The following is a 20,849-nucleotide window of genomic DNA, read 5'->3' on the forward strand; positions in this document are numbered from 1 at the left end:
AATGCTTCTCTTTTGTGTTCTTAATTCCGAGGGCAATCATTGTCTTTTCAGTTATTTCACTGAGTTATAAAAATATCTTTCTTTTCCTGACCTTTATTAGCTTTCCTTTTATATACATACAAAATTAACTTTGCATTGATTAAAAGTGGGTCAGAATTTCAGTGCCACTCAGCGTCTATTCAAAATGCTGCCTGCCCCCTTCTAAGTACTACCATGGCAGGGAGAAATAGTTCCCAGAAAATGGGGCTGAGGTTTCTTTAGCTCAGTTTTCCACCCGTTCAGCAAACATCAAGTGATTGCACCGTCTTTGTCAGGAACGTCCTCGGTACTAAAGCTGCAAAGATGAAAAAGACATCATTTATTGCTAGGTGTTTTTATCTATACTTTAGGCTAGAAGCAAAGTACTGCAAGAAATAAAAGATCTCCAACAGATGGTTTTCACAAGCTAGGTATGCTAACATACACATCATAAAGAAAATGTGAAGATGGGGAAGAGAACACCACCTGTTAATTGTTTTCAGAAACTAATTTATGAAAAACCTCAAGTGGAGTATCTATATCAAACAGGTATTATTTATGACTTTTAGTCAGGGCAGGTCATTGGGAAGATTTTTGGCCAGGAACTGCATTGTTATGAGAAGAAAGAAGAGAATGTTTTATTTCTGATCGGCCCAAACTTTAGAAATAGGAATATACTGAGCATTACATCATGTTTATTTGTGTGTTATTTGGTTTATCGCTATGACATTAGGATGAAAATTTTCGGATCTTAAGTTCTGGCTTTGTCATCTTTCAATGAGATGAAGTCCGCTTGTTAGTTACTCTGCTGACTGTAATTGTGATTATCCAAGATCAGGAAGGTGTTCAGAATAAGAAAAATGTCAGAAAACTTGCTTAACCAAAAAACCCAAAGAATTAGAATAAGAAAGCAGAGTTTAGTTGTGAAAGGGTTAAGATTTGGGCACCATGAAGAGAACAGATCGTGTGTGTGCATGTGCGTGTATGTGTGCCTGTGTGTGTGTGCGTGTGTGTGTGCATGTGTGTGTGTGTGTGTGTGTGTGAGTGTGAGATAATGGGAAACAGCACTATCGATTTGCTGTTGAAACGTCCTGTGTCTCATGTGGACTCTTTCTTTCTTCTCCAGGAATCCTTTCCATTAGAAATTTAGAGGCTATTACCAGAGAAATGCAAATCAAAACCACAATAAGATACCATCTCACACCAGTTGGAATGGTGATCATTAAAAAGTCAGGAAACAACAGGTGCTGGAGAGGATGTGGAGAAATAGGAACACTTTTACACTGTTGATGGGACTGTAAACTAGTTCAACCATTGTGGAAGACAGTGTGGCGATTCCTCAAGGATCTAGAACTAGAAATACCATTGGACCCAGCCATCCCATTACTGGGTGTATACCCAAAGGATTATAAATCATGCTGTTATAAAGACACATGTACACATATGTTTATTGCAGCACTATTCACAATAGCAAAGACTTGGAACCAACCCAAATGTCCAACAATGATAGACTGGATTAAGAAAATGTGGCACATATACACCATGGAATACTATGCAGCCATAAAAAAGGATGAATTCATGTTTTTTTTAGGGACATGGATGAAGCTGGAAACCATCATTCTGAGCAAACTATCACAAGGACAGAAAACCAAACACCGCATGTTCTCACTCATAGGTGGGAATTGAACAATGAGAACACTTAGACATAGGAAGGGGAACATCACACATCGGGGCCTATCATGGGTTGGGGGGAGGGGGGAGGGATAGCATTAGGAGATACACCTAATGTAAATGACGAGTTAACGGGTGCAGCACGCCAACATGGCACATGTTTACATATGTAACAAACCTGCACATTGCTCACATGTACCCTAGAACTTAAAGTATAATAATAATAATAAAGAAATTTAGAGGCTGTTTCAATTTCTGTCATATTTCCTTGAGGCCAGTGCAAGAAGACATGAAGTGGAGTCCTTGAGGCTTTGTTTTTGGGAGGACCAGTGTAACAGCCTCTAAAAGAGAGCAAGAAGTAGAAGCATGCTCTTATGAAGGAGAGAACCAAGGTTTTACATAAGCTTCTCAATATCTTACTTGTGAGAGAATCAGGATAACTTTAAAATCTAAGAATCCATTACTTTAAAAAGTTGATCATCAAGAATTTTTTTTGTCTTGTATTTTGTTTGTTTTTGTGATTGTCTAAATGGGGGAATATGATTATGATATTTTTATTTGTAGCTTTCTGGAAAGGATGGCTTTGGTATCTTTGCTTCTAGGTTTCCTCCTGTCCTCCCTGGCTGCTCTGTGGTAGTGCCGTTTGTTGATCCCTCTTCCTCTCCCCAGAACTGTGAGTGTTGTAGGACTCAGTCCGTGGTCCTCCTCCCTGTCCTGTTAGCCCCAATGCTTGCTTTGTCTGAGTTGATGGCAACCATGTTGCTGGAGCCAAACACTTTGTAGAAATCATTGAGCCCTCTCACTTTCTCATACCCTACATCCAATCCATTTGAAAATCCCTCTTGATGATACCTTGAAAGTAGAGCCAGCTGATTGACTTTGCCACCTCCACTATCGTGCCACCTCCAGTGTCACCACCTTGGTCCAAGCCACCATTTCCTTTTTGTATTATATTATAGTCTGTCGGCAGATTATCCTCTCTCCTTGCCCCTCTGTTCTCAACGGATAACCCGATGTGATCTACTTAAAACAAAAATTAGTTTATGCCACCCTCTTCTCAAAATCCTGCATTGGCTACCCATGTGACTCAGGTTCCCTAGACATAATCAGGCAGGCTCCCACCTTGGGGTCTTTCCTCCGACTGGAATGCTCTTCCGTCTTTGCCCTCTTGGCCTACTCCTTCACCTCCTCCAACTACACTCCCCTTTTCAGCAAGACTTATTCTGACCAGCCTGATTGACAGGTCAGCCTGCCTCTTTTTCCTCTTGGCACCCCACATCTTCATTGCCCTGCTCTTTCTTTTCTTTTCCACGTGCCTATCACCTTCTTTTTTTTTTTTTTTTGAGAGGGAATCTCACCCTGCTGCCAAGGCTGGAGTGCAGTGGTGAGATCTCGGCTCACTGCAACCTCCACCTCCTGGGTTCAAGCAATTCTCCTGGCTCAGCCTCCCGAATAGCTGGGATTACAGGCACCTGCCACCATGCCCGGCTAATGTTTTTAAATTTTTGGTAGAGATGGGGTTTCACCATGTTGGTCAGGCTGGTCTCGAACCCCTAACCTCATGATCCACCTGCCTCAGCCTCCCAAAGTGCTGAGATTACAGGCGTGAGCCACCACGCCCGGCCCAAAACTTCATCTTTACCAAAAATTTAAAAAAAAATTAGCCAAGTGTGGTGGCATATGCCTGTGGTCCTAGCACCTGAGGAGGCAGAGGTGGGAGGGTCACCTGAGCCCAGGAGATTGAGGCTGCAGTCAGCTTGATCACATCACTGCACTCCAGCCTGGGTGACAGAGGCAGACCTTGTCTAAAAAAAAGAAATAATAATAATTGAATTTATTTTTCAGTTCACAAAATAAAAACATTTGCAGCTAGCACGTTTTGAATGTGTATGTTGGGCCTGGCACCCCATTAAGTATTTCATGTAGCTTATTTCATTTAATTGTTACAATAGCTGTGTGTGTGTGTGTGTAAAATCTCCATTTTTAAGATCAGGGAAAGGGCTTGGAGAGGGTGGGAGAGGCTTGACCAAGGATATAAAACTACCTTCGCGGTAGAGCTAGAGTGTGAACCCAGTGCATCTGAATCCCAGTGGCCAGGGCCTAGCCGATGCTCCTTCCACTTTCTGAGTTTTAGGTTGGTTTTGGAGTTCAGGTTCAACCTGCCTTTCTACTCAGCTGCTCATGGTGGGGATTATAGTTAATGAAATGCTTTTTGAAAAGCAAATGTTATGCTTAATGCTGAGTTGTCTTGGCAACATAGAATGAGCTTAAGGATCAAATTTTATTTAAAAACCTTGTTTTACTTGAGTTAAGATCTTAGATTTCAATAACCTAAAAAATTATTCATCCATCCAAAAATACTGACACGAAATACATTCTTACAATTGCAGTTACATAGTCATAAAAGAAGACATCACCTGTCATGCTTAGATTGTTCTCATTTTGGTCTGTACTCTGTTGCTTTGATCTCTTGGGGATTTACTTGCACTTTGTGTTTTATTTTATTTATTATTTTGTATTAGGGGTGCATGTGCATGTTATTTACATCGGTGTATTGTGTACCGCGGGAATTAGGCTTCTTGCATACCCATTACTCAAATAGTGAACATTGTACCTGATAGGTAATTTTTCAACTCTCACCCCGTCCCATCCTGTTTTGGAGTGTCTAGTCTCTATTATTTCCATCTTTAGGTCCGTGTGTACCCATTGGTTAGTTCCCACTTAAAAGTGAGAACGTGTGATATTTGATGTTCTGTTTTTTAGTTCACCTAGGATGATGGCCTCCAGCTTCATCCATGTTCCTGTAAAGGACATGATTTTGTTCGTTTTTATGGCTGCATAGTATTCCATGGTGTATATGTACCATATTTTCTTTATCCAGTCAACCGTTGATGGACACTTAGGTCATGGTTTCATGACTTTTAGCTATTGTGAATAGTGCTGCGATGAACATACGAGTGGGTACAGGTTTTTTTTAATATAATGATTTCTTTTCCTTTGGTTAGATACCCGGTAATGGGTTGCTAGGTTGGATGGTAGTTCTATTTTTAGTTCTTTGAGAAATCTCTCTATAGAGGTTGAACTAATTTACATCCCCACCAACAGTGTGTAATCCACGCCAATTCTGTTGTTTTGCTTTAATAATAGCCATTCTGACTAGTATAAGATGATATCCCATTGTAATTTTAATTTGCATTTCTCTGCAAATGATTATTAGTAATGCTGAGTGTTTTTTTCATGTAACTTACACTTTCATATTTCTGAGGTGTGGGAGGAAGAGAGAGAGAGAATTAGAGTGTGTGTGTGTGTGTGTGTGTCAAGCACAGCTGACACCAGTACCTTAACTTAAACATACCCAGAGAATGACTGTATGTTCTAAGAAGAATGTGTGTTCTGAGATCTGAACTAGGAGATCCAGGAGTGGCCAACCCGGGGATTCATTCTCTTTGTTTTTTTATTTTGGACAGATCATTCTCTATCTATGAGGAACATCTGAATCCCTAGCGCTTCCTGTGGAATGCAGGTTGTACAGGGGATCAAGGCCCTTTGTTTTGGGTTAAATAAAGTGGTGCCTGGTGGAGATTGCTGGTGGGGGGGTACTAAGTGAAAATGCTGTATAAACTGCATGATTTTTTTTTTTTTTCCAGACAGGGTCTTGTCCTGTTGCCCAGGCTAGAGTGCAGTGGCGCAGTCTCAGCTCACTGTAACCTCCGCCTGCTGGGTTCAAGTGATTCTTCTGCCTCAGCCTCCCGAGTAGCTGGGCCTACAAGCATGCACCACCACGCCTGGCTAATTTTTGTATTTTTAGTAGAGATGAGGTTTTGCCATGTTGGCCGAGCTGGTCTTGAACTCCTGACCTCAACTGATGCATCCATCTCGGCCTCACTAAGTGCTGGGATTACAGGCATGAGCTGCCGTGCCCAGCCGAACTGCATGCTTTTTACAAGCAACTGTGGTTCTCCTGCCCAGCCCACTGCCACTGGACTGCTCTGTTTGTGAGTTTGTGAGTCCCTTCAATAAACCCTATGTCTTGGCTGGGCATGGTGGCTCACGCCTGTAATCCCAGCACTTTGGGAGGCTGAGGCAGGCCAACATAGTGAAACCCCATCTCTACTAAAAATACAAAAAAAAAAAAAAAATTAGCCAGACGTGGTGGTGTGCGCCTGTAATCCCAGATACTGAGGAGGCTGAGGCAGGAGAATTGCTTGAACCCGGGAGGCGGAGGTTGCAGTGAGCTGAGATCACGCCATTGCACTCCTGCCTGGGCAACAGGGCGAGACTCTGTCTCAAAAACAACAACAACAACAACAACAGCAGCAGCCCCTATGTCTCGTTCACTGGCTCTGCATCTCTTTGCCAGCCCCTCACACGTGGTGCTATCCCTACTGAAGTCAATCAGAGTCTGGCGGAACAGTGTGTCTAAAATAAAATCACTTTCTGAAAACTGAGGCACAACTGAGCAGTGAAATTTAACTTTATTTCGCCCACGTTCTTTGTTACTGTTGTTAAGGTGACAGTGACTGGGATCGAATCAGTTTCATAAACGAGGATAAAGGTGGTAATAGCAAATCGTTAATGAACGTTTCTTGTGTGCCAGACCCTCCGCTAAGGCCTTTACATGCATTATCTCATTTAATCCCAACAAAAATTCTTCAAGGTACTTACCATTCACAGGTAAGAAAGTTATGTTTCAAAGATGGCCAATAATGGCTGGGCATGGTGGCTCACGCCTGTAATCCCAGCACTTTGGGAGGCCGAGGCGGGCAGATCACGAGGTCAGGAGATCAAGACCATCCTGGCCAACATGGTGAAACCACATCTCTACTAAAAATACAAAAAATTAGCCGGGCATGGTGGTGGGCACCTGTAGTCCCAGCTACTTGGGAGGCTGAGGCAGGAGAATGGCTTGAACCGAGGAGGTGGAGCTTGCAGTGAGCTGAGATTTTGCCACTGCAATCCAGCCTGGGTGATGGAGCGCAACTCCATCTCAAAAAACAAAGAAACAAACAAACAAATAAAACAAAGATGTCCAATAGGAGTAGGAGAAGACACATGAACACGCTTCTCCCCTAGGCCCAAGCTCCATGAGGAATCCCTATCCTGCAGAGAGAATATATTCTTCAAAAGGAACCTAGAAATCATTGATTTAGAACTATCAGGAGTCAAGGTGATATATATTTTTTCTTTGTTTTTTTTTTTAACTCTTAAGTTCAGGGGTACAAGTGCAGGTTTGTTACATAGGTAAACTTGTGTCATGGGGGTTTGTTATACAGATTATTTCATCACCCAGGTATTAAGCCCAGTACCCATTAGTTGTTTTTCCTGATCCTCTCCCTTCTCCCACCCTCCACCCTCTGATAGGCCCCAGTGTGTGTCATTCCCCTCTATGTGTTCATGTGTTCTTAGGATACATATTTTTGCCTATTTACACTCTTTCCGAGTCTTTCGCATTCTCTGTTAGACTGAAGGACTTTTAGGACAGCATATCTCTTAATGCCTTCTACATTGAGTCAAGAGCAGTACCTGACAAACCAAGCTGCATGCTGGAATCACACGGAGAGCCCTTTAGAAATCCTGATGCACGAGGCCCCTCCCCAGAGACTGTGATTTAATATGTTTGGGATATGGCCTGGACATTGGGATTCTTAAATGTTTTTTGGGTAATTCCAGTGTCCAGCTAGGATTCAGAACGAGTGGTGTGTGCTAGTGGCTACTAAACTTGTCTACACATTGGAATCACCTGGGGGGCTTCAGAAACTGCGAATTGCCTGCACCCCTCCGCCAGAGACTGGCGTTTAGTTGATCTGAGCTGTGGGCTGGATTGTGGGAATTTTAAGATTCCAAGGTGATTCCAATGTGCAGACAGGTTGGGCCCCTCTGGTTTCATGCAGTGGCTTTTAGCCTTGGCTATACGTAACAACCATCTGAGAAGCTTTAACAAAACTTATTGCCCAGCCTTGCACCCACTCTGATGAAGCAGACTCTTTAGAGGTGGACCTAGGTGGCAGTATTTTTGGTTTTTTTGGAGATGGAGTCTCACCCTGTTGCCCAGGCTGGAGTGCGGTGGCACCGTCTCCTCTCACTGCAATCTGTGCCTCCTGGGTTCAAGCGATTCTCTTGCCTCAGCCTCCCGAGTAGCTGGGATTACAGGCATCCGCCACCACACCCAGCTAATTTTTGCATTTTTAGTAGAGACAGGGTTTCACCATGTTGCCAGGCTGGTGTTGAACTCCTGACCTCAAGTGATCTGCCCACCTTGGCCTCCCAAAGTGCTGGGATTACAGGTGTGAGCCACTGCGCCCAGCCTATTTTTGTTTTTTGGGACAGGCCTTGCTCTGTCGTCCAGGCTGGAGTGCAGTGGCATGATAGTGGTTCACTGCAGCCTCAATCTCCCAGACTCAAGTGATCTTCCCACCTCAGCCTCCCAAGTAGTTGGGACCACAGACATGTGCCACCATGCCCAGCTATTTTTTTTTTTTTTTAATTTTTAGTAGTGGCAAGGTCTCACTATATTGCCCAGGCTGGTTTTGAACTCCTTGGCTCAAGCAATCCTCCTGCCTTGGCCTCCCAAAGTGCTGGGATTACAGGTGTGAGCTACTGCGCCTGGCCTGTAGAAGTATTTTTTGAAGCTCCTCAGGTGATTCCAGTATGAAGTATGAATTATGAAGTATTCCAGTATGAAGCCAAAGATAAGAACGATTAGGTCTCTTCTTTTTCTCTCCTATACAGCTTTGGACCAACTACATTTACTTTCCCAGTTCAGGATACTTGAGGAATGATTGGTCTAGAAGAAGCTTGTTCTTATGCAGATATACTGAGTTCATTTTCTTAGATCAACATGAAAGAATGCAAAGCTAAGCAAATTATGCAAAGGGACTTATTCTGCATTCCAAATAATTAGCTAACAAAGCTAGTTTTGCCTGCTTGTATTGATGTAGTTTAACTGGTACCAAAACTAAGAATGAGGTTACTGACTGATTTTTCTGATTTAATAATTCTAGTCCTGCCCTGCCTTTTAGCCTTTGTTTTGTATTCTTTGGTATCAAAAATGAATTTGCTCTATAAAATCAAAGCATCATTAAGAAAAACGTAAGTGACATCCTCTATCTGTGCCTTATGTAGCTGGGTCCTTCTCACTGTATTCTCCAGGAGTACCGGGCGTCAAAGCAGAACGCTTTGAAGAAGGAATGACGGTAAAGCACTGTGCATTGTCCCTCGTGGGAGAACCAATAATGTACCCAGAGATCAACAGATTTTTGAAGCTACTCCACCAGTGTAAAATCTCCAGCTTCCTGGTCACAAATGCACAATTTCCTGCGGAAATCAGGTGAGTTCTCCAGCCTATGGAGAGATGCTGCTTGAATCTATGTTTCACTGCAAAGTAAAACTAATAGGCATTAATGCAATCAAATAGGATTTATTGATTACTTACTACATACAAATGTTGGGCTTTGGGAGGTGAAGATGGTCCTGCTCTTCAAAATCTGTTCTATTAGGCACAACAACATTAGTAAAAAGACTAGAGGCACAGATACGTCGCTAGGGGAATTCAAAAGAGAATGAATTTTTTTTTTCCAAATGGGAGAGGCAGGGTAAAACTTACCAGAGAAGCTGTCATTTAATTTTTTTTTTTTTTTTTTTTTTTTTGAGTCGGAGTCTCACTCTGTCTCCCCGGCTTGAGTGCAGTGGCGTGATCATGGCTCACTGCTACCTCTGCCTCCCAGGTTCAAGTGATTCTCCTGTCTCAGCCTCCTGAGTAGCTGGGTCTACAGGTGCCTGGCACCATGCCCAGCTAATTTTTTTATTTTATTTTTTAATAGAGATGGGCTTTCACCATGTTGGCCAAACTGGTCTTGAACTCCTTACCTCAAGTGATCCTCCTGCCTCAGCCTCTGAAAGTGCTGGCATTACAGGTGTGAGCCACTGCGCCTGGCCTAATTTTTATCTTTATGTCTGGGATTGGTACTTGAGAAGGTTGGAAACTATATTGTTGTTAATAAGGAACTTCCTGAGAAAGACGTGGAGTTGGGGTATTTGTGATAACCATTATGTAAGTGTAGTTTATTTAGACCACAGAATGTGTGAAAGAGAGTGGCAGGTGGAAGTCAAGTTGGAAAGGTTGGGATTAGATGGTCTAGGACTTTAAATGCGGTCCTTTGGAAAGATCTTGTTTCCTGCAGAGCAGTCTGCTGGCATGGTATGCAACTGGGGAGACAAGAAGCAGCAGGAACCTAGATAGGAGATTATGATGTTTGCTTAGGTCAGAGTTATAAGGGTGGAAGCAAGTCAGTGTGAATGAGGGAGTCTTAAAAAAGATGCTGTTAAGCCAGGCGCGGTGGCTCATGCCTGTCATCCCAGCACTTTTGGAGACTGAGGCCGGTGGATCACCTGAGGTTGAGAGTTCAAGACCAGTCTGACCAACATGGGGAAACCCCATCTCTACTAAAAATACAAAATTAGCTGGGCATGATGGTGCATGCCTGTAATCCCAGCTACTCGGGAGGCTGAGGCAGGAGAATCACTTGAACCCGGGAGGCGGAGGTTTCAGTGAGCCGAGATCGCACCATTGCACTCCAGCCTGGGCAACAAGAGTGAAACTCTGACTCAAAAAAAAAAGATGCTATTGAAGGATTGCTAGGTATGATTGGCAAACTGCTTGTATGGCTTTGAGAGGCTAGCGGAGAAGAGGACTAGGTAATTACACTGAGGGTTCCAGCCATGTTGATTGCTAGGATTATGGGGCCCCATAACAACAGAGGGCTCTTGTAAGGAAGGGTCAGGTTTAGGTGGTAGGATGATGAGGTTGGGTTGGATGACTTAAGGGAGGGCTCTCCTTATAGGGATGATCAAAGGCATCTCCTGGGGCCTCTGTGGCAATGATCTGTTTTTGTGTCATACTGGGACTAGGCACACGCTGTAACACCAAAAGTATTATAAAATTTACTCATCTGTTATGTATTGGTGTTTTCCCCGATTAGACTGCAAGTTCCTTGAGGTCAAGACCTCTGCTTATTTATCTCGGTGCATTTTTTGCCTGGCGCACTAAAGGTGCTCAGTACATGGGTAGTGAAATATTGGGGAAATAGGAAAAAAAAAAGATCTTTTTGAATTCAAGTTTATTTAGTAAACACTGGCCGATAAAGTGTAAGATTGTAAGAATTAAAGGGGCAGGGTGCGGTGACTCACGCCTGTAATCCCAGCACTTTGGGAGGCCGAGACGGGTGGATCACGAGGTCAGGAGATTGAGACCATCCTGGCTAACATGGTGAAACCCCGTCTCTACTAAAAATATAAATACAAATAATAATAATAATAATAAGCCAGGCATGGTGGCAGTTGTCTGTAGTCCCAGCTAGTCGGGAGGCTGAGGCAGGAGAATGGCGAGAACCTGGGAGGCGGAGCTTGCAGTGAGCCAAGATCACGCCACTGCACTCCAGCCTGGGCTACAGAGCAAAAAAAAAAAAAAAAAAAAAAGAGTTAAAGAAAGAGGAGAGAAACACGAAGGGCTGCTTAACAGTTAACAGGTTTGTTCTGAACCTGGGAGGGACTTCTGACTGAGTTAGGTCGGAAGCCACACTCTGTTACAGACTAAGAGTTTTCAAGGATTCAGGGCGGGTGAGTTTATCAGAAGCCTGTACTGCTTCTGTGTCTCTTTGTTGTGCTTATGTGGGAGGGAGAGGTGGTGTGTGTCTGTTCCCATACCTCTTTCTGCAGCCGCAGGCATACCCCTGAGTCTGCTTTTAGCTGCCCTATCTTAGTGCACCTGAACGGAAAGGAATGTGCTTATTAAGGCCCACTGTTTTACTGGGGCCCAGTGTATGAGGGTGAAGTTTGGCAGTTACCCAAGAGACTTTTCCCTTACCTCCCTGTGTGCCCCAGGAGTCTTATCTGTGTTTTACTGTCTGCTGTTTCTGGCTGCTTGTAGTTGGAAGTGATTTCCTTGAATGCGTGAAGCTAGAAAGGGAGGTGGAACTTAAAGTGGCGGGGTTTGTCTGAGATGACGGTGCTCCTGCTCTGTCAAAGATGTGAAAAAAGGTGAAAATATTTGCAAAAAATTAAGATCACGGTTATTTCTAGAAAGATTGATCACATACATTGGCACACGGAGAGTTAGCTTGAAATATTTATTTATTTATTTTTGAGACAAAGTCTAGCTTTGTCGCCCAGGCTGGAGTGCAGTGGCACAATCTTGGCTCACTGCAACCTCCGCCTCCCAGATTCAAGCGATTCTCCTGCCTCAGTCTCCCCAGTAGCTGGGACTACAGGCGCACACCACCACACCAGCTAAAAGATGGGGTTTCACCATGTTGGTCAGGCTGGTTTCAAACTCCTGACCTCAAGTGATACACCTGCCTCGGCCTCCCAAAGTGCTGGGATTACAGGCGTGAAACACCGAGCCCAGCCTGAAATTTAATGTCATAGGAAATCGAAGAGTTGATTAAAATTATTAGCTACCAGGCAATAATATGAAAATCAGTGTATTGTCATAAAGATATCTAAACTATTACTTTTTGAAGTTGTATAAAAAGGTGAAGTTAAAATGTTTTTAAAAAGTCAATGTGTCTATTTTACATAGGGTTGCCATTTCTGTTTTTAAACTTTAGTTGGGTTTTAAATTCCTGAATTTTCACATGGCTCATGTGGGGGACATTGGGATAGAATGGTGTTTGGGGTATATGTGTAAAAAAAGGGAGTCTGTCTTAAATTAAAGGCATATATCCCCCAAAAGAATGGAATCTGTTAGTAGTAGGATATAGTAATTTTTTGCAAAATGATAACCAGAGAAGATGTTTCATTGTTTGATCATGAATGGAATTGTCTGTGAATGCCATCATGGATTGAGGAAAATTATAGAGTATGATATAAGATATTTACCCGAAAACGTCCAACAAAATGCCGGCCACATTTGGTAGATGTTATCGAGTCTCTCTTTCCCTCTCTTGCTGGTGAGTCTTCTCAGGCCTGCAGAGGGATTGTGGAATACGACAAGATGTTCGTACTAGCCTTGATTGCCATCTTCAACAAACAAATGAGATAGGATGGCATATGATTCCAAAGAAATAATTCTTCATTTACTAAACCTGACTGGGAAATGAGGAGGGAGACAAAAAGGAAGAAGTAAGGTGGCAGGATTGGGCTAATAGGAAGATTAGCAAATTTCTCCGATCCTGAAAATGAGAGTTTAAAAAGTGGGTGGGTTTACTCTATCAGGAATCATCAAGAAAGAAGGAATGCTTAGGAAATAGAGGTTACACTTTTGGAATTTTTTTGTTTTTGTTTTTTTTTTTTTTGAGATGGAGTCTCGCTCCGTCACCCAGGCTAGAGTGCAGTGGCGCCATCTCGGCTCACTACAAGCTCCGCCTCCAGGGTTCAAGTGATTCTCCTGCCTCAGCCTCCCGAGTAGCTGGGACTACAGGCACCCACCACCACGCCCAGCTAATTTTTTGTATTTTTAGTAGAGACGGGTTTCACCGTGTTAGCAGGATGGTCTCGATCTCCTGACCTCGTGATCCGCCCGCCTTGGCCTCCCAAAGTGCTGGGATTATAGGCGTGAGCCATCACGCCCGGCCACGCTTTTGGATTTTTAAAGCATCCTTGAAGCTCCTAATATGAAGGGTGCTGTGCTTCAGGGAATAAGCAGGCAAATTGTGTTGCAGTTTTTAGGGTGTGTCCTTCCCTGGAACAAGACAGAATATGTAGAAAGTAGCCATGCTAGATTCAGATCTCAAAAAGTGGGCACGTCTTTGTTATCCATTGAAATACCTATCTAGAAAGAGAAGAACAAAAGCAAGTCTGAGATCTACAGATTACTGCTTGGATATGGGAAGAATTTTTCTGATAATGGAACTCTGGTAGACATGGGTTGAGGACATAATCTTTCAGCTTACCTTTTTCTGAAACAGAGCAGTCCTCCTGGCTTGGGAATAATGTGTGTCCAAATGTTAGGAAGTCCTAAGTATAAGACAACCCTCCTAGCCCCACATTTTCCCAATGAAAGATTTGAATTATCTAGAAAAAACTTCAAAAACAAAATGATTAGGATTGCCATGCTAGATATTATGACGTGTCATAAAACCACAAGTTTCAAACACTCTGGGCTATAGAGTAGTGAAACAAGATAGTCTTCAGACAGCCTTTACTTTTAAACTAATACTTTCAGGACTTGAGGCCTCTCCGAATTAAACTAAGGACGCTCCCTGCCAACCCCCATATCCCAAGAGAAAACAGAAAGAAAAAGTTTTCTAAGAGGAGATAATCTTACTTATTTCTGTGAATAGGAGGAATCAAAATACCAGTTGTCTCTGGTGTCTTAGTTTCTTTCAGAAAAATAAGGCTGTAGATTAACTAATAGAACACAGAGGCCATGTATTTTGGAAGTTTCCTTTAATGTTGATAATGCTAATTCTATACAGCAAGTCAGCTCATACAGCAAGTCAACAAGTTCAGCTATTTGCTGAGCCTCTTGCAGCCATGTCATCTTTGAGCACACTGTAAGAATTAAAGAAAGAAGAGAGAAACAAGAAGGGCAGCTTGACAGTCAATAAGTTTATTTTAAACCTGGGAGGGGCTTTTGATCTTACACACACACTAGGAAGTAATAATGTTCTCTGGGTGGTTGGGTGGCCTATTTATTTTTTATTTTTTTAATTAGAATTTCTTTTTCTAAGTAACTGCAATACCACCTGTACTCTGGTATCTTTTCAGGGGAATCTAGACTTTGTCAATTGTCTGTATTATATTCAGGCTAGTGGCTTTTTCAGGGTACTAAACCTTTCCCTAAAAGGGTTTCAGTCTTCCCTCCAGCTCCAAAGCATGTAACTGTGTATTAGTCTGTTCTCGCATTGCCATAAGGAATTAACTGAGACTGGGTAATTTGTGAAGAAAAGAGGTTTAATTGGCTCACAGTTCTGCGGGTTGTACAGGAAGCACGGCAGGGGAGGCCTCAGGAAACTTAAAATCATGGCGGAAGTCAAAGGGGAAAGCAGGCACATCTTCACACAGCAGGAGGAAGAGAATGAAGGGGGAAGGGAAATGTTACACACTTTTAAACAACCAGATCTCGTGAGAACTTACTCATTATCACGAGAAGAGCAAGGGGGAAGTCCCATCACCCAGCCATCTCCCACCAGGCCCCTCCTCCAACATTGAGGATTATGAATTCAACATGAGATTTGGGTGGGGACAGAGCCGGATTATATCAGACTCTTTACTGACAGTTCTGCCCCTTAGAGGAGTTTTCACAGTGAGTGGTCCACCAGGACTTTTGGGAGAGCCAGGTATTTGTTGTGGATGCTGTGTAGAAGCAAACACCTTAGGCAAATGAGAAAGCTTTTGCTGTCTGAGTAGCTGTATGCTTTTGTCAAAACAGAGGTTAATAAGAGTGACAAGAATGTGTAACACACTTCATGTTAATAGGCCTGCTGGTGATTAGACAAGAAAAAAGCCATTTCTTGATAGGAAGGTACTGATATATTTTAATATGTGTCAGTTCTCTTTTGCTGCAACCACCCACCTCAAACTAACTAACAATAATTTATTTAGCTCATAATTCTTCAGATCAGCCTGGAAGTCTTTTGGTCTTGGGCAACTTTGCTGGTTGATGATGGGCTGGGCTGGGGCCCAGGGGCCTCTATTCACATGGCCTCTCATCCCCCAGCAGCTATGCTGCACTTTGTCACAGGGTGGCAGGGTTTCAAAGAGCAGTGAGGGGGGCAAGCCCCAATGCACGAGCATCTTTCAAGCCTTTGCTTGTATCACATTTGCTCACTTCCCATGGACCAAAGCTAGTCACACGGTGGAGCTTCAAGTCAATGAGAAGGCACTCAGATCTACAGGGCAGGGGCACTTGGGTACTGGGACAGGAGGAGTCAATGGCCACATTTACAGTCTACATACAGCACAACAGACCACACTTGTCAAGGAGTATAACCTTGAACCTACTGGGGCTCAGTATTCTTCAGAAACTCAGTTGATGATTATAATTATGTGAATAGCCCAGATGATATGCAATCCATTTTCTCCTTAAGCCCGGAGGTCTCAAGCCCTCCGTTGATAAGAAGTAGGTTTTGCTTTTCCTACAGCCTGTTTATCACTTTTTTTTGGAGCCAACGTTGAAAAACCAAGAGGTTTTACATAAAATCTGGACTTTTGACTTTGAAAAGATGATCTGGCAAAAGTTGTCAAGAGCCAAGGAGTACTTATCTTTTCCAGGAAGCCCTGTGGTTTTCAGTTTCCCACACTCCTCCCGTCTTGCTGTTTCTTCAGCCCTGAGGCTGAGTGTCATTTGCCACTTGTCAGAGGAATTGCACGGTTGATTTTCTTATAGCAGAGAAATTCCTGTCACCATTTCTAAAAAAGTGAAATAATGAAAGGTAGACTGAGAGGCCACATAGTCCCAGAAAAATGGAAGAAAGCATATCACTTTGAGTAAGGAGAGAATATTCTTGTGTGTTTCATACGCAGTCTGCATTTTGGTACACAAAGAACTTTTGAGAGAGGAGAGAATATTCTTTTTTTTTTTTTTTTTTTCTGGAGATGGAGGAGTTTCGCTCTTGTTGCCCAGGCTGGAGTACACCGGTGCGATCTCGGCTCACCACAACCTCCACTTCCCGGGTTCAAGTGATTCTCCTGCCTCAGCCTCCCAGGTAGCTGGGATTACAGGCATTTGCCACCACACCCTGCTAATTTTGTATTTTTAGTAGAGACGGGGTTTCTCCATGTTGGTCAGGCTGGTCTCAAACTCCCGACCTCAGGTGATCCGCCCACCTTGGCCTCCCAAAGTGCTGGGATTACAGGCGTGAGCCACTGTGCCTGGCTGGAGAGAATATTCATGTATGTTTCATATGCAATCCACATTTTGATACACAAAGAATTCTTTTCCCTCTTAAAAGTGGCTTACTTGACTCACATTATTTCCTTGGTCCCTGTAGACATGTGAGTTTAGAACTTTGTTCCAGAACACTGTACCATCTGTGCATTCAGCTTTGCAGTCCTAGAGAGGTGCATCATAGCTGATGTTATTGCTGCGATGGAAGACTCCATGGAGTCATTTCTTATACATAGCTCCATGCTGTAATGCTGACGACACCTTGTAAAAGCAGATCTCTGTATGGCATCGTGTTGTAAGGCAAGGAAGTTGTTGAGGAGGATGTTTCCCAACACTGAATAGCTTCTTCCCTCTGAGGAACCTCAGAGAACTGGTTTGTTCTTATCTTGTGGACATTTGAATCCTGTAACAGCATCTCCCACTTCATGAGTGTGCCAGAGTTCAGAGTCAAATTTGTAGTCATTTGTAGACTCACAAACTCTTATTTTCATATTTAGTCCACGTTAACTGTTATGTATCATAATCATCTATTTTACATTATTTTAAAATTTACATTTAGAATCTCATAGCTCTTTTTTGGTGAGTACTGTAAATCTAAAGCTTTTTGGCTGCTAGCAGGTTTATCATAAGAAGACAGAGCTGTGTTCAGCATTTAACTATGACATGATTAACTTCTCAGACTCACCTCCTGCTCCCAAATTTCATCCCTGTGTATGTTTACTTTCGAACACCTTTTCATTGAAACTATGTAGGAACTTTATTCTCTTTCCTCTGCTACTTCTGTATTTCTGTTTTGTTTTCTTTAGTTTTTGCTGAGACATTCACCCCATCTTTTAGAGAACCTCTATAAACTGGATGTCTCTTTACGTATTAGGTGCATAGTGTATGTTTGAAGAGATGAGTGAAGTTTAATAAACATGCACTTTTCTTGTATGTGTTAGCTCAAAATGGTTCCAGAAAACAGCTACAATGAAATGAAGATTGAATATTGCCTGATTCTTTCAATAGAAGTTTCTTGCAATAGAAGTAAATACTGCCTGAGTCTTTCAATAGAAGTTTCAGTAGAAGTAAATATGGCCTGATTCTTTCAATAGAAGTTCCCCGACCCCCAGCCTATCTTGTTTGCACTAAGCATATGAAGTTTAAAATCTAATTTTCTCTCCTGTCTTTGAATTCATGGAATATTTTTCTGAAACATGCATGTCTGGATGGGCTAAAGAGAGAGAGAGAAAGTGCAGAGAGGTGGCAAAAAGCTTGGGCTGTGGGCTAGAAACGATCTAGGTTTGAATCTTGACTGGATCTCCTGGTGTCTTTCTGACGTTGGAGGATAACTTTTCAGTGCCCACTTTCCTCATTTGTAAAATGATAATAATAATAATGACTACCTTATGGTGGCATTGCGAGTATGTGAGATAAGACATGAAACATGGAAGTTTCACCTTTGGCAAGGCAGGCTAAGTAATGTTGGTCAAAATATACTTTAAGGCAAAACCTGTTACTTGAGATAAGATTGACTTTTTTTTTTTTTTTTTTTCTTCAGAGACAGGGTCCCATTATATTGGCCAGGCTGGTCTTGAAATCCTGTGCTCAAGTGATCCTCCCACCCTGGCCTCCCAAAGTGCTGGGATTACAGGTGGGAGCCACCATGCCTGGCCAAGATGGACTTTTTTTTTTTTTTTTTTTTTAAATAGAGTCTCATTCTGTCTCCTATGCTGGAGTGCAGTGGTGCGATCTGGGCTCACTACAACCTCCACCTCCCAGGTTCAAGCAGTTCTCATGCCTCAGCCTCCCGAGTATCTGGGATTACAGGCATGCACCGCCATGCCCAGCTAATTTTTGTATTTATAGTAGAGACAGGGTTTCACCATGTTGGCCAGGCTGGTCTCAAATGCCTGACTTCAAGTGATTTGCCTGCCTTGGCCTCCCAGAGTGCTGGGATTACAAGAATGAGCTACTGCGCCCAGACAAGATGGACATTTCTTAATAATAAAACGTTAAGCCCACCAGAAACATAAAATCATATAACAACTCAAAATTTTTAACACTGAATAATATAATCTCAAGATTGACAGACTACAAAGGGCGAGGAACAGTAGTAGATTTTTAACTGATTTCTCTCAAACTGATAAAATTAGTAGGAGTATTAAAGATTTGAACAATGGAATTAACAAATTTAACCTACATCACAGAAATAGAGCATTCCAACCAGTAACTTTGGAATACAGATTTTTTCTTTTTTCTTTTTTTTTTTTTTGAGACAGGGTCTCACCCTGTCACCCAGCCTGGAGTGCAGTGGTGCAATCTTGGCTCACTGCAGCTGCTGCCTTTTGAGTTCAAGTGATTCTCCTACCTCACCATCCCCAGTAGCTGGGAATACCGGCGCGCGCCGCCACACCAGCTAATTTTTTTATTTTCTGAGAGAAACGGGGTTTCACCATGTTGGCCAGGCTGGTCTCGAACTCCTGACCTCAGCTGCTTTGCCCGCCTTGGCCTCCCAAAGTGCTGGGATTACAGGCATGAGCCACCATGTCTGGTCTGAATACAGATTCTTTTCAAGAGCACAGAACTTGTTCACAGAAAAATTACCAAATGGCCATTTGCTGAACATTATAGACATTTCAAAACAGGGTCGAAATTGTATAGAGCATGATATCTGAACACAATGGAATTAAACTAGAAACCAATACCAAGAGATAATTAGAATATTCTGGAATTTAAGCAACACACTTCTTATTTACTTGTGGGTCAAAAAGAAGTTACAGTGAAAATAGAAAATACATTGATGAGGCCGGGTGAGGTGGCTCACGCCTGTAATCCCAGCACTTTGGGAGGCCGAGGCGGGCGGATCACGAGGTCAGGAGATCAAGACCATCCTGGCTAACACGGTGAAACCCTGTCTCTACTAAAAATACAAAAAAATTAGCCGGGCGCAGTGGCGGGCACCTGTAGTCCCAGCTACTCGGGAGGCTGAGGCAGGAGAATGGTGTGAACCCGGGAGGCAGAGCTTGCAGTGAGCCGAGATAGTGCCACTGCACTCCGGCCTCGGCAAAAGAGCGAGACTCCGTCTCAAAAAAAAAAAAAAAAAAAAAAAAGAAAATATATTGATGAATGATGATAGATAAGAAAACAAAATATGTGGGTTGGATGTCAGCAGAAATAGCAGAGCACAGACCTTAAAAATCTTGTTTCTCTGTGAAAACAATGAGAATACTGGCAAAAATGATCACAAGCGACTTTTTTTTACCTGTGGAAATTAAGCAAAGGCATGCAACAATGTGAGGAGCATATATTCACAAAAAAATGGTTGCATCTCAGTAAGAAAAAAGAGCTTTGTGATGTTAACTTGTTCTATTCCTTTCTCACTTTCCCTAGCCTTGAAAACCAGTAGCTCGGCTGGGAGCAGTGGCTCACGCCTGTAATCCCAGCACTTTGGGAGGCTGAGGCGGGCGGATCATTTGAGGTCAGGAGTTCAAGACCAGCTTGACCTACATAGTGAAACCCTGTCTCAACTGAAATACAAAAATTAGCCGGGTGTGGTGGCGGGCACCTGTAATCCCAGCTACTCGGGAGGCTGAGGCAAGAGAATCGCTTGAACCCAGGAGGCGGAGGTTGCAGTGAACTGAAATCGCACCATTGCACCCCAGCCTGGGGGATAGAGCAAGACTCCCTTTCAAAAGAAAATAAAAAAGAAAACCAGTAGCTCACAACCACAGTAAAAACCAGCAGCCCGCCGCTGTGGGAGGGGGCAAAACAGAGTGGGAACTCCTTCAAAGTCTCATTCCTGGGAAATTGTCATTATATATGACTTGTATGGCAAACCTGGAAACTTTCTCTCACAGGGGTTGTCTTTATTTGAAGTGTCTCAAGTTTGTCTGGTGCAAAAAGCCTTTGGATGTTTCTCCTAAACAATTATAGACGATTGTTTAGCTTCACAAAGCCGCCTCAAGTGGCATTAACAGCTAGGGCAGACAAGAAGCTCACCAATAAATGGAAAAGGAAAAGCTGGGCCATGAGATGTCATAGGGGACTTTGAAAAGCTCCATTGTATTCCTGGGAATCTCCAACCCCACTCACATGTTCAGGGCTGTGGGCATGCCAGAGAAGACTTGAGAAGGCCCTGTGCTTTTGGTTCTTACTGAGTAAGCAGGCAGCGAAAACCAAGGCAGAGTTGCAAACTGCCTGCCTGGGTGATGAAGGCATCCCCTAACAAAAACACAGAGCCCCTCGACAAAGGCTGGGAGGCTTACCAGTTGGAAGCATTTAAGGATATCTCTGTCCATTAATGAGCTGACCACTAAGCTAACCAAACAGAGACTTCAGTGGCTAAACACAA

The 20,849-nt window shown here is 43.0% G+C and overlaps 1 protein-coding gene across 6 annotated transcripts in view; it reads left to right on the forward strand.

Moving 5' to 3' along the window:
* The window catches only part of LOC101126070 (S-adenosyl-L-methionine-dependent tRNA 4-demethylwyosine synthase TYW1), a 248,972-nt gene that overhangs the window by 93,360 nt on the left and 134,763 nt on the right, over nt 1–20,849 (forward strand). For all 6 annotated transcript variants that reach the window (XM_055346954.2, XM_055346956.2, XM_055346957.1 and 3 more), the window contains one exon: nt 8,839–9,016. In XM_055346954.2, coding sequence (XP_055202929.1) covers nt 8,839–9,016 — 178 coding nt within the window. The remainder of the gene's footprint in view (nt 1–8,838; nt 9,017–20,849) is intronic.

Source organism: Gorilla gorilla, chromosome 6 (assembly GCF_029281585.2).
Source record: "Gorilla gorilla gorilla isolate KB3781 chromosome 6, NHGRI_mGorGor1-v2.1_pri, whole genome shotgun sequence".
Lineage (NCBI taxonomy): Eukaryota > Metazoa > Chordata > Mammalia > Primates > Hominidae > Gorilla > Gorilla gorilla.